The sequence below is a fragment of the Theobroma umbraticum genome, unplaced genomic scaffold (genome assembly GCF_002168275.2).
Source record: "Theobroma umbraticum cultivar Fairchild unplaced genomic scaffold, ASM216827v3 scaffold_146.0, whole genome shotgun sequence".
In the NCBI taxonomy this organism is placed as follows: Eukaryota; Viridiplantae; Streptophyta; class Magnoliopsida; order Malvales; family Malvaceae; genus Theobroma; species Theobroma umbraticum.
The window spans coordinates 7,930,447-7,944,095 of NW_018397265.1; the positions used below are offsets into that span (position 1 = coordinate 7,930,447).

Consider the following 13,649-nt stretch of genomic DNA (forward strand, 5'->3'; position numbering starts at 1 on the left):
CATTTGTGTTTGATTATAGTTGTAGCAAGGCAAGATACAAAACCTTATGCCTCGCAGAATGAATCCAGCGTTGACTGACAAAGAGCAAAGCAAGTACTAAGTGTGTCCATAAATGCTAAAGATTCTGCCATTTAACTTTTGGAAAAAAGAAACATACATAAGTACAACCACCAAGATTCCTTTTATTCTCTGATTGTAAGAGTCAATTTACATATGGGAAAATTACCTTATGGAATGCTCTGCTTTTCCTAGTTGACAAAGATGGAAAAGAGTATCGACCGTTGCAATACAATAAGGGGCAGCCAGGACGGGATAGGATGGTGGGTAATTGGGAAATCATAGAAGTATTTCATCTTGAACACTGACATTGAGTGTCTTGTTCGGAAGGACAATGCTATTGGTGACCACTACTTCATCCTCAACACCCACTGCTTCTCCTGCCACAAATGTGCAAGTACCAGATTCAACACTTTTATCTCATCCACCTAGTGGAAACAATAAAAGACTTATTATCATTCGAAAAAAAAATGTACCAAGAATTGTAATCCCAAGTTTGGCATTATAATCTCCTTCAGCCTGCAACAAGTTCATTCAATTTAGCACACTATGGCAGGTAAGGAAAAATGCCAAAGGCCTTTTTATTTCATCAAGTTGATAAGCTAAGTGGGGGATTGACTGATATAAAACATAATAGCATTTCACTCCTTACATTCCTTTATTGAACTTAATGCTATTATCAGACATCACATTTTTTTCATAATTAAGACATCATCAATGAATCAAGGCAACAAATTATGTTGCAAAACTAGCATACAAATACCAATACAACATCCTTTCAGTCACTGACAATACGTCATATAAAAATAACCATAAGTTAAACTTGCCTGAACACGGGACCATTTCCCAATAGAAGACTTCCACCCAACAATCGCATGAGTGACAACAGCATTTTCCTGGAACAGAATAAAAATGCGTCACATATCGGAACAGAGAAAATGAATGTACATGCGTCAGGACTACTTCCAAAATCACACTCTGGTCATACCATGATTTCAACACCATCAAGAATGATACAACTGATGAGCCTTACACCTGCTCCTATACGTGCACTAGCCGATATTGAGACATTGGGACCAATCTGTTTCACCATGTAGCAGACTAGTCAATCCCATGGATGATGCAGACAACAGTAAAGAAAGAGAATGCTCATATAATGGGACAAAGCAACACCATCTTGTTCCCGAAATGGTATGCCCACATCATGATCAGAAAGTAATAAAAGGATATTATAACCTTAGCACTTGGATGTACTTTTGCCGATGGATGAATATAAACATCACCGATAATGGTGGCACTTTTTGTACCATCCCCACAAGCCAAAAGATTGGGAGAGGTAACCCGAAATTGGGAGAGATACAAACCAGAACACTTTAGGGACATTCTGCAGATATTGACATAGAAAAATTAGGTCTACTAGAAGGGACAAATGATGTTGCTTCATTTTAGATATGCAATTCACATTTGAGCCTAGGTATTGTTTGATGTTTCAATTTGATTTTTCTCCGTTTTCATTATCATTAAAAATGGAAACAAAAACCAGAGGAAAGAAACAAAGTAGAGGTGAAAGATATTGAAACAAATAGCACCCGACAACAGTCTGACTTACCCAGGAGTTTTAATTTGTTCCCAGAAATCCATTGTCTCATATGTATACAACTGCTTCTTCCCAGCAAAAGGAGTCAGAATGTCTTGATCCAACCGTACAAAATCTGCGGGAGGACTCCTGATAAAGGGACTCATATCAGGATACATGTTGAGATATACATATGGATTCAGCTAGATCCAAAATGGGGTAATTGTACCAACAAATAAATGCAACCAAATTCAAAATAAACATATTTTAAGTATTTTTCTATACAAATAAATGCCCACAGGAGGTACCACCCAGTATCTAAAACCTCAATATGGGTTCAAACTGCCCCAAGAAAATGTGTGAAGGATTCAGTTTATTTAGATTTTAACTCCATCCCCAGTAAAACAGTGTGCCTATTGCATGTATTTTTACCCATGTAGATGCATTAAAGCCTAGAATCATTTTGATGGCTTTCGATGCAACTGGGGAAAAAAAAATGAAACTTCATTAACGGAGAGCAAATAGTTGCATGATTCTAATCTATTAATTGCACATTGTACGGAAAATGTGAAAAAGCATGGCAAGCCATATAGGATAATTTTTTCAGCTTAGGTTGATGTCAAAGGAAATAGAACTGATGTAACATAAACTAAGTGCAAAAGTTACTACTGTGATTAAGAAAAAGAAAGAGTAAAATATGGTAGAGTGCACCTATTGTTGCTGTGATTCCGTAAAAGTAAAGAAAAAGGATAGACATACCTTGTAGCTGACTGGAGGGCTTCAAAGCTGGAGAGACGTCTCAGATTGGCTATAAGTAAATAAAACATGATTCAGATTCAGCATGATGAAGATTAATTATATTCAGATGTACTAGGAATATGAGCCAAAGCAAAATTTTCTATTTGATCAAGATGTGGAAAGATGGCATAACTTCAAAATGAAAAACAAACTCTATAGCTTGAAGTGATCCCCTAATAATATAACAGGCCAGTGCATTCATTTTGTGTTTTAAATGAGTACAGAGCCACAACAGTTTGGCAACTTGCAATTAAGAACACATATTTCATTTAACAATCTTCTATACCAACCTCTGTCTTTCCGTTGAGAGGAAACACCCTGTATGGCGGTAAAAATGTCTGGGGTAAATACATAGACACCACAATTTATATGGTCACTTACCTGCATTATGGAAAGATATTAGAGCAGAGCATCCCTTAAATCCAAACACTGGAAGAAAAAACAAAAAATGAAAAGTTTGGTAAATGTAGTCAAATCTCTGATACTGCACATACGAAAGTTTCAGGTTTCTCCGTATAATGCAACAGTTCATTGGTGACTGGATCTGCTACCAACTCCCCAAACTGACTGGCTGACTCAGCTGAAACCTATAAAGAGAAGAATGAGGCCAAACTACACAAGTACAAAGTAATACTAATAGATCATGCAATGACACAAATTTCCTCATGTAAATATCTTGCATTTCAGCTGACCAACCTTGATTACTAGGATGGTCCCCATTCCACCATATCTTTTGTGAGCCTCTGTGCATATCAAGAAAGAAAAAAGGCAGAATTAAGCCTCCTGTAAGACAAATATAAAACTAAAAGCAACAACCTCCCAGTCATTCTGTCTGTCTCAACTACATTTTAGTCCTAAAATATTGACACCAGAGACTAAGCAACATAAAGATATCACCAACAAACTCTAATCAGAAAATTAAGATTGATATAACACATGGTCAAACATTGCAAAGAAGATTACCAAGCATTTCTGGCAGTGGAAAACTGCAGCAAACATCACAATTCAGCAAGAAGATATGAGACTGCAACAAGATAAGCACACAACACATCTATATTAGTATGTGAAAGTGAAGTATGAATGAACAAAAAGTACAAATTAGAATCTGAGTATGTCTGTCCATTTCACTCTATTAAATCACAAGAAAGTGTCAAGACAAAAGGATATGCCTCTATGGAGGAAACAGGTTAAGAAATAAACCGGATTGTCTTCCATGATCAGATCTCTGAAGTTGTAAAGTCCACCAGCCGAACCATGTGGCTTGTCTTCCCTTAAGTATCTAATAGCAGTGTAAAAGTAAAAAAAAAAGAGAGAGGATTAGCACTAAGATTTAGCAATCATAAAGACATGTCAATCCTCTCATGACCATTGTACATTTAGCTGAGCGCTGAGCACAAAGGCAAGAAGTTACCTGACAGGAACTCTTAGTTCATTAGAGATTGATGAGACATACATTGCAAATTCACGCTCCTCATAGAAACCAACTAGATAGATCTGGGCTAGGTTTGGAATCTACAAACAGAGACATTGACCTTAAGAACATACCAGAAGTGTTAAACAAAAAGTGCATTTTTATGTTCTATTAGATATAGATCAAACATCGCACCCTTTTACAAGCAGAGATTGGATGATGAACCATAGGTTGTCCGGCCAAAGGGAATAGAGGCTTTGGAATGTTCAATGACAATGGTCGAAACCGAGTGCCTGCAATATACAAAATATCAAAGTGATACCACGTCAAACCTTCAAATTGAATCGAAAATTTTATATCTAGAGCACATCAAATCCAAAGGAAATAATGAAAGCATTTCAATTTTCAGTCCAAAGATAGAAGTTTTCACTAATTTGACTCGAAATTATGAACATTAACCAAAGGAAAAAGGCAGAAGATGTCATTATTCATTCGAACAAACTTCATATCTAAACCAAATAATCAGAACAGAACTATAATGAGCAAGCCATAACACCCAAGTGCATAAACTTCCCCATAAAAACCTTGTCTCCGCTCAGTCTTTAGAAGATAAAAGGCGTACCTTTAGTAGGTCCACCGACCATGATGACAGCAACCACCTTCTCGTCTGAGCTCCCCATCTCGTAATAACAGAAATTCCAGATCTCTAATACAAAAGCGGAATAGGCAAAACGAAATCTTATATAAGAAAGCTAAGAGTAGCCTCTCCTTAAAACTAGCTAACAAAATGAATTCACATTCTACACATGACCCAAATGTACGATTTGGATAAACATTGAGGCATCCAGTACCAACCAAATGAAGCACACAGTAGCAGCACGACAAATAAATGTGTGTAGCCGGAAAAGTTAGAGAGCCAGAGAGAGAGAAAGGTGAGTGATGTAAAGAGATATAATAATAATAATAATAATAATGTAAAAGAAAGAAGGAAATTCTCTGGGGGGTACAAAAAGAGGCAGGATATTTTGGAAGATGCAGGTTTAGTGAGATAAAATGAGTAGAGTTTTGGACATGCAAAGACAAGACAAGACAAGACGTAACCCACCGGGCAGCGACAACTAGGCTAAAAAGAAATAAAAGCGTAAAAGAAAAGGCCAAAGCAAGGAAGTTTCGTTAGGCAGGCTTCAGGTACCTGGGACTTTTCAGGTGCTCAAACTGTTTGAGCACATGCTTCCATGCCCCCGCTGTCCGTCCGTTTCACTGTTATTGCGGGAAGAGGTGGGTTTGGTGGTGGGACTGCTTACCTGGTTGGCTGTTGGCCCACTTCACCATGTTGGGTTTTGGGACGAATATTCAAACGTAACAAGTATGTATGTAGTTGTTTATGATGAATTTGCTTACTTAATTTTAATTTATGAATAGACATAGAGAATGAATATATGCACTTACTATTCGAGTAACGTATATCCAATTCTACAAATATCCATAACTCCCATCGGTACGTGAATTATGCCTGCCGGTATTCACTATCATATATCTTTGTCAAGAAATTAAAACATACGAGTAGAATAAATCTGTACCACACCCAAAAAGCTACGTGTCCTTCCGTAACAGCGTTTTGACCACCAAGTTGACGGCACCTAAAATCTCTGAGTTGGCTATCTAAAAGTGCGAACCAGCCTTAAAATTTGCTTCTAAACTAAGAAAAAACACCAAGTGAAATGGAGCTTTAAATCTCAAGCAAAAATATATACAAGTTTGACAAGCTGTTCCCTCAGCCATTGGTAGAACCTGCCATGTGACAAACCTACCTCACCCTTTTTGTTTACAGCCAGAAATCATCGCACTCTGGCTGAGAGAGCAGTGTCCTTATGTAACAACTGCTTCCGACTCATATCAACCTACGCAACTACGTCTGTAATAATACTTCCACGTACAAGGCTAGCACAAAACCAGTTAACTGTGAGTGAGAGCATTTCTCCTTTTCTTTGTTCTGTTTTCAACATAACTCCAAAGCGATTCACACTAACCAAATCACACCTACAGAAAGTATTTGTATTTTCCAATTATTATCAATCTTTCCTTCTTTTTACCACTATTATTGGTAGACCTGCAATTGCAAACACTAGTATTTGTATTTCCAAGGACAACTTCATTGCTTGGGAGACTGGTACCACTCCCGTGGTTCATCGCACACATACTGTGTCACCTGTTTCACAGTCAAGTCATTTTCAAGTCCCCTGCCACAAACATACCCATCTGTCAGTACTACCTCTGACTTTGCTCATTATATAAACTGGGAATTAACAACATATAAAATGCCTGGCTTCTCTGTTTTCTTTGACAAACTGGATATGACTCTGATGATTAAGGTAAACTATCCAAAAATAAAATAAATAAATAAAGATAAAATACCATTCCCCTAGTTCACGCCCAAAGCCACTCCATTTGATGCCTCCGAATGCTGTTTGGAAGAAGCATGGTTGTGAACAATTGATCCACACAGTGCCTGACTGCACAACCTGCATGAAAGAAGCTAAGGTAAATACTCAGTTCATTATTCGCAAAACCAACTGCCATCTCTAGGACACCATGCTTAGGCTGCATCATTGCAAGATGCTTCAAACACAAGTCTTACCTTGCTTAAACAATCACACCTTTCCAAATCCTTTGATATCACAGCAGAGACAAGGATCAACTCATTGGAATTGTACACATAAACTTACTGGGTATCATTTGCCAGTTCAATGGCTTCATCTTCTGTGCTAAATGTCAAAAAAGTATTGGGTGACTGGGAGAAGAGCAACACTCCTAGATGATTCCATCAAGAAATAAACGCACGCAGTGTGGCCGAGTAAGCAACAAAAATATTACTAAAACACCAAAATAAGTGAAAACACAACAGGAAGAAACTGGACGTACCATGGGATAATCAAACCAACAACCCCAATGGGTTCCTTGGTCACATAGGTCTTAAATGTCTTCATAGGAAGAGAGACCGGCGCCTTTTGCTTGGTATCTAAACCTTCAGCGAGGTCAGCATAGTACTCAAAGCATCCAGCAACATCCTCCTATAAAACACAAAAATGCAGGTTAAAACCCTACAGAATATGGAAACATAACGTCTCCAAAGGTGCTGCAGGCATACTATGTCCCCTTCTGCTTCACTAAGTGGTTTCCCACAATCAATTGTTTCAAATTTTGCAAGTTCAGATTTCCTCTCTTTTATCTGGATCACTCAAAGAACCCATAAAATAAGAGGTCAAGACATAAAAAAGATCCAAGTCACTTTCATCAAGAGAACAAGAATGTCAAAACAATAGCAGAATGTAACAAACACACAAGCATTACATTTAAAAGAAAACTCTGATAGGAATTCTGATTAAAAAGAAATGCAACATCTTCATCAGTCAATTCTCAAACCCAGCACATCTAAATTAGCTTAATTAATTCTACCTAGCTATTTACTCATATCAGTGACGCCATTTCTTGCGGTTCACTTGGGTAGTGAATCTAATGAACATGGATTTTTTTCAACAAGCTTGCATTGCAAGTGTAAGGCCCACAGCATGTTCAGAAGTTTCCTGAAAGCATACATATTGTCTAGTAGGAAGGATAAATCTAAGAAATTAAACAATTTTCATAGTAAAATGGTGCAATTTACAATTTTTGCAACATTGGCTTCTCGAATAGATAACAAAAGTGCGGTTCCAAAATTGATATCCATTTTTTGGATAAATGAGACTGGCAAAAGCAAATACTAGTAGCAACTAAGAACCAAAAGGAAGGCTGAATTTGCAAAATTACCTTGGAAGCAATGGCAAGCAAACACTTTGCACGGACAGCAGCGGAAGCCAAGGCCCAATCTTTCCCTTTGTTCCGAGCGAGTGCTCTACGAGCGGCTTCCACCGCAACGTCCACATCTTCAGCAGTCGCCGCCGGAATATCACCTGAAAAACAGAATAGAAGTATCAAACAATGAACAAACCACCATTTTCTATTTTCTATAAAGCTTAAAAGAAATATGGAGTGACTATATTATATTTAAGTGAAGGAAAAATTTTAATAAACCGATGATTTGTTCGGTAGTAGGATTGATGATAGGGATGCGTCTCTTGAGTAGAGGCTCTCTCCACTCGCCGTCGATGAAAAGTTGTCGGCTTGGAATCGGAATAATTGCCAGTTTTTGCTCGCTCTTTTTCTTCAGTAGAGTCAACAGTGCATTGATATGCTCTCGCTGCCATGAGTCATCATTGGTCGTCGAGTTGAAAGTGAATTTCGTTTTTTTTTTTTTGTCTTTTTGTATATTGTTTGTTTACTGGCCATTTTTGTATTTCGATGGCTGATGTAATGTATTCTTTTGTTGCTTCTACTGTATTGGACGTTGTGGATTGAGACTCCCCTCTCCCGCCATATTCTGTATTAATACAAAACATTAAAAGAAACCAGCGATCAATGCCAGCGGATCTAGGAGCCGGCGCTATAAACCAAAACGCGAGATCACGCGTCAAGAAAACACCAGATCTGGCGTCGTTGGTCTCCGATCTAGAGCTTAGCACCAGATCCGGCCACTTTCGGCGCCAGAAACAGCGAATGAACGATTTTTTCTCTTCCTTTCAAGTTTTCTACCTACCAAGACCAAAAAGCATTATCCCACCATCGCTGTGGGAGGTGACGATACAGCCCACAGGAAAATACAAGTTAATCAAGTATAAGACAAGAAAATATAATGAACAACAAACTATATGAAAAATAATCCATCTTTTTCCAGTATTCAGTTCAATACATAGTACATTAGCAGTCCTCTCAGCTCTCACAATATTATTCCCTCTTCTCCCCTGTTTTAGTGCAATAGTTTTGTTTCAACATCCAGGAGAATTCTCACAGCTTTGATGGAGAGCGATACCATCCCCATGATTCGTCCGAGACATACTGTGTGACTTGCTTCACACTCATGTAATTCTCCAGACCCCTGTGGAAAAAAAAAAAAGCCAGCAAAAAGGAACCAGGTGCTGTTAGAATCAAATCCGACAGTCATCCAGGAGAAGAAAAAGCATTTTGTTGATATAAGAAGCATCGATACAGAGACTTCCATCAAGTCAGAAATGCTTGGCATTTGAAAATTATAATAATATGATACTGCAATACTACAATTTGGATGATCAGAGTAATACCATTCCCCTAGTTCACGCCCGAAACCACTGCGCTTGTTGCCTCCCCATGGAGCTTGACAGAAGCATGGCTGTGAACAATTGATCCAGACTATACCTGCTTGGAGAGCCTGCAAAGCAGGAGAAAAGATAAAAATTTCAATGACAAAGATACTGAGATTTACAACTTCAATTAAGGTGCAGAATGGCTCAAAACTTCAAACTACCAGCAACTCCCACCTTACTGACACGATCACATCTTTCCAGGTCATTTGATATCACAGCGGCACCCAAGCCATAACTGGAAATTTAAAAAAATAGTCATCAGAATAATCAGACCAAAACAAGAAAGAGAAGGGAAAGAAATCATTAAACAACCCAAAAGAAATTAGAGGCAGTTTATGCAGACAAAATATCAATTTACTGCACTTAAATCAACAAGAAATTTAGGTGACTCACTGGGTGTCATTTGCCAAGTCAAGGGCTTCCTCTTCGGTACCAAATGTTTTAACACAAAGAACAGGTCCAAAAACTTCTTCCCTCCAGATTTGCATGGAAGTTGTCACGTCAGTTATTATAGTTGGTTCAACAAAAAACCCCTTCTTTAAATGCTGCCAAATATTTGTTAATATATAAGAGAAGGTGACAGGTTTGGAAAGAGATGCAGTGACAATAGTGAGAAGCAGCAGATACCTCAGGACGAACTCCACCACACAGAATGGTAGCACCCTCACTCTTAGCAGTTGAGATGAAATTCAATACTTTCTCATACTGTAGCCAATGAAATAAATTTTACTAAGCACAAAATCTTGAAATTTTGAACATATAGGTAGTAGCATGTCTAACAATTGACTCTTTAGTAACATAGGCTGCCAAATGCCCAAATCAACTGAATTTTCAAATTCAATATCTAAACCTGTCACCTCAATACATATCAAGAGAACCATAGAGACAATGGAGAACAAACATAACAAGGTGGATTTAACAAAAAGCACTAATGGGAGCACAGGAAGAAGGATGGGGAAGCAGATTATTTCTGCAGAATTTAACATCTCCCACTGGCCCTGCTCCCCATTTCAAAAGAAGGAAAAGGAGAGAAGGATGGAAAATGATACATAGTTCTCAAACAGCATTATTACCTGCCCTCCACTAACAACGGGGCCGAGCCTGCAACCTTCTTCTAAGGGATCTGAAATCTTAATCTTCTCAGTCCATTTCACAAGCCTGTCCAGAAATTCTTTTGCAATGCTTTCCTGAAATATTGAAATGTACATTTTCATAATGAGAAGAAAGATGGAAACAAGAAAAAAAGGGAAAAGGGACAAGGATAGACTCCTGATTAACAAAAAAATTGTCTAGTGGATCTATTATATGAAAATTTTCAGCTGGCAGTGAATTATAACTAAGCGCTTAATCTAGTACGAAATAAAAAAAGGGTAATATTTACAGCTCTTCTTCACTATATCAGGAAGGCAAAATGATATGTGTTCCAAAAAGAAATAGTTATACCAATTTCTAGGACAACATACCATAAGGAAGCCTTCTAGGTTGATGTGCTTACTCTAGAAAGTGGTTAGTTACACCAGTTTGTATGTGAACTGGATCGGTTCACATCATGCTTGAAACTAAACAAAATTGCATGACTGCGTGTGTATAATAACCTCATTCTGGATTACTACAAAATTTCCCATTCCATATATTGAATCAAAAGAGAAATTGGAATGAGGAACAAGTGTCTGGAAACCCTATAAAGAAAGAGCAAACAATGTGGTTAAGCAACTCACATGTACAATAAGACGGGATGTTGCACTGCAGATCTGTCCATTTGTCCAGAAGCAACCAAATGCAGTCCATTCAGCAGCTATTAAGATCACCAAGAATTTCAATGAACTTAATGAACTGGAGTATAGTTTTCTAACATGATAGGTCTTAGAAACGTGACATTTATGAACAATTTGTTTCTAACGAACAAGTCCTACTACATGAGGAACATTGACAATACATCGATTAAATTATAATTCTGAGGGCACTAACCCTTGTCAAGGTCAACATCCTCGAAGACAACAATTGGGCTTTTCCCACCAAGCTCTAAAGAAACAGGCTGCCAAAGAAAGTACATAAGATAAAATAATTTTATGCAGATATCAAAGTGACTATGACAACAATAAGAGAACAAAAGGATACTTTAAGTTTTGAATTCTTGAACTTTAATATACCTTGACCATTTGAGCTGCTGCTGCCATTACCTTGCTCCCTGTTGCAGTGCTTCCAGTAAAGGCAATCTGTTTAAAACTAACAATTAGAACTTATGCCACTTCTGACATTTATCTTACAATAACCCAGATCATCAATCATTCCTAATTCAAGTTCATAGAAAAGCTTCAATAAAAAAATGATTAAAGACATTTAAACCTTGTCAACATTGGGATGAGATGCCAAAGGAGCACCAGCCTCAGGGCCCAGTCCAGTCAGAATGTTCAGGACACCAGGAGGAAGACCAACATCCCTACAGATTTCAGCCAGCTCCAAACAGGTGCTGGGTAAAAATAAAGAAAATAAAAAGCACACATCATGAGCAGCATTTTTTGGTCCCAAATATAAAATATAATCAAGCCAACTCAAAATTTCATAAAAATTGACAGATTAACAAATTGCTGTAACTAAGTAGAGAACATACAGAGATGCCAACTCAGAAGGCTTCAGTATTGCAGCACAACCTGCAGCCAAGGCAGGAGCTACTTTCCATACAGCCATCAATAGTGGATAATTCCTTCAAAACACAAGAAAAACAACAATCCACAAAAGCCATTATCAAAGAGTTCTCAAGTCAGTATCACCCAGTGCACATGATTCCAATTAATTGATATAAAGCATTATAATATCAAATGCAATAATTAAGCCTTCAAATGATAAGTAATTTTAACTTGCAACTTGGACAACTATTTTGCAGTTACCACAACAGGCAAAATACACAGGCCTACTTTCATGTAATCAAGCTGCTCATGTATTTAAAAAAAAAAACCCTAAGTTACACAATGCACACAATAGCTTTGATAAATTGTACAAGCAAACCTTATAATAGGACAATGAGAAGAACAAGATCTTTACTCATATTAATAGGAAATGAGAGCATAGCATTGCCAGTGAATGACAATATATAGAAATAGTAAACTCCATTTACACAAAGAACAACAAACCAAAAACAAGAAGCAGATAGTACCATGGAGTAATCAATCCAACAACCCCAATTGGTTCCTTAAGCACATAACTCTTAAATGTATCCATTGGAAGGGAGACAGGAGCCTTTTGCTTTGCATCTAAACCTTCAGCAAGGTCCGCATAGTACTCAAAACATCCAGCAACATCATCCTCGATAAAATGAATAAATAGGTAAGAAAATATACTAAATACTGAACCACAGAAGATAGAACCTTCATCAGTGTTGCAAGCACACCATGTCCCATGCTGCTTCATCAAGTGGTTTCCCGCAATCAATTGCTTCAAGCGTTGCTAATTCAGATTTTCTCTCTGTTATCTGGACCATTCATACATACTAAAGATATCACAATTGGGTCAACAAAGTCAATTCAAAGAAGAACATACAAACGAAAACTCAGAAAGTGACAGAAATGCTAGAATATTCAGTTACATGAAGAAATCAGTACAGAATTTTGATAAGGGAATTAAGTTTTTAGTTCTTCATCTGCAAAAGTTATCATCAGCGCTTTAGTTTATCTGTATAGGAAAACTGGACTGCATCTGCATATCTCATCGCAATGAAGTTGCTAGCCAAATAACATACCATAAAATTTCTCTAGAGGATATATAGTGTTTTATAGCAAGAACAATGGCCCTAAGTTGTCTGAAGTAGGTAGAAGTACCCAAAATGTAGCACCTTGACCATTGGATAGGGGTGAGCAAATGGATGGATTGGGTGGTTTGGTCCGCTATACCTAAGAACCAAATGGACCAAACATTTTTAAAAAACCAACCAAACATAAAGGAAGACCAAACTGACCAAATATAGAATTGGTTCAACTAGTTTGATTTTGAACCAAGGGGCTAAAATTTTATCACTTTCTTTTTTTTTTTTTGCAAATTACAATATTAAAACTTATAAACTTCATCCATAATTATAAAATATACAAATAATCTAAACATAAAAAAAAAACATATATTTTTTCCTTCACTCACATAATTATTAAGTGTAATTATATAAATAAAGTTTATTATAAATTAAAATAATGCTTATGTATAAATTAAATATATGTATATATATATATATATGATATATCACTTTTTTATATATATGAAATTAATGACACAATTTACATGTTATAATGTTTTAATTTTTATATTAAAGTTTGATAAATAATAACTAATTATAAATAATATGCTATAAAAACTAAAGTGATAACTAATAAAGTTATTAAGTGTAATCATAAAAATAAGATTTATTATAAATTGTAATAATGCTTATGTATAAATTACATATATATACATAATATATTACTTTAATATATATATGAAATTAATAATATAAATTATATGTTATAGTGTTTTATATCAAAGTTTGTATAAATCATAGCTAATTATAAACAATATATTATAACAACTAAGGTGATAACTAATAAATTTATTAAGCGTAATCATATAA

The 13,649-nt window shown here is 36.6% G+C and overlaps 3 protein-coding genes across 7 annotated transcripts in view; all 3 read right to left on the reverse strand.

The window, feature by feature from the left end:
- Positions 1–154: 154 nt before the first annotated feature.
- Positions 155–4,917, reverse strand: LOC110422447 (ADP-glucose pyrophosphorylase family protein). 4 transcript variants are annotated; one of them, XM_089784565.1, is made up of 16 exons: positions 4,694–4,911; positions 4,465–4,548; positions 4,038–4,135; positions 3,843–3,943; positions 3,632–3,710; positions 3,395–3,455; positions 3,128–3,174; positions 2,926–3,018; positions 2,722–2,812; positions 2,393–2,441; positions 1,667–1,783; positions 1,294–1,441; positions 1,046–1,138; positions 885–953; positions 534–576; positions 155–437 (listed from the first exon to the last, which is right to left on the reverse strand). In XM_089784565.1, exons 2-16 carry the CDS (start codon positions 4,520–4,522, stop codon positions 337–339), a joined length of 1,248 nt encoding a protein of 415 aa, XP_089640691.1. In that variant the 5' UTR covers positions 4,523–4,548; positions 4,694–4,911; the 3' UTR covers positions 155–336. The 4 variants fall into 4 exon arrangements, with proteins under 4 accessions (XP_089640691.1, XP_021292035.1, XP_021292032.1 ...); XM_021436360.2 differs by having other exon boundaries at positions 4,698–4,891; XM_021436357.1 differs by having other exon boundaries at positions 4,465–4,910.
- Positions 4,918–5,040: 123 nt separating this feature from the next.
- On the reverse strand, positions 5,041–8,154 carry LOC149526828 (aminoaldehyde dehydrogenase ALDH10A8, chloroplastic-like; the record flags this gene model as incomplete). Its single annotated transcript, XM_089784619.1, has 5 exons — positions 5,041–6,082; positions 6,258–6,364; positions 6,765–6,913; positions 7,650–7,792; positions 7,914–8,154. Coding segments are annotated over 4 exons (633 nt in total), but the record flags the coding sequence as incomplete, so codon positions are not given.
- A 415-nt stretch (positions 8,155–8,569) lies between these two features.
- Positions 8,570–13,649, reverse strand: part of LOC110422445 (aminoaldehyde dehydrogenase 2, peroxisomal) — a 6,516-nt gene continuing 1,436 nt past the window's right edge. For both annotated transcript variants that reach the window (XM_021436354.1, XM_089784564.1), the window contains 13 exons: positions 12,447–12,527; positions 12,213–12,361; positions 11,670–11,762; positions 11,405–11,528; positions 11,209–11,274; positions 11,027–11,093; positions 10,777–10,853; positions 10,132–10,245; positions 9,686–9,763; positions 9,452–9,603; positions 9,233–9,293; positions 9,017–9,123; positions 8,570–8,814 (listed from right to left, as the gene is read on the reverse strand). In XM_021436354.1, coding sequence (XP_021292029.1) covers positions 8,724–8,814; positions 9,017–9,123; positions 9,233–9,293; positions 9,452–9,603; positions 9,686–9,763; positions 10,132–10,245; positions 10,777–10,853; positions 11,027–11,093; positions 11,209–11,274; positions 11,405–11,528; positions 11,670–11,762; positions 12,213–12,361; positions 12,447–12,527 — 1,260 coding nt within the window. In that variant the 3' untranslated portion in view covers positions 8,570–8,723. The remainder of the gene's footprint in view (positions 8,815–9,016; positions 9,124–9,232; positions 9,294–9,451; positions 9,604–9,685; positions 9,764–10,131; positions 10,246–10,776; positions 10,854–11,026; positions 11,094–11,208; positions 11,275–11,404; positions 11,529–11,669; positions 11,763–12,212; positions 12,362–12,446; positions 12,528–13,649) is intronic.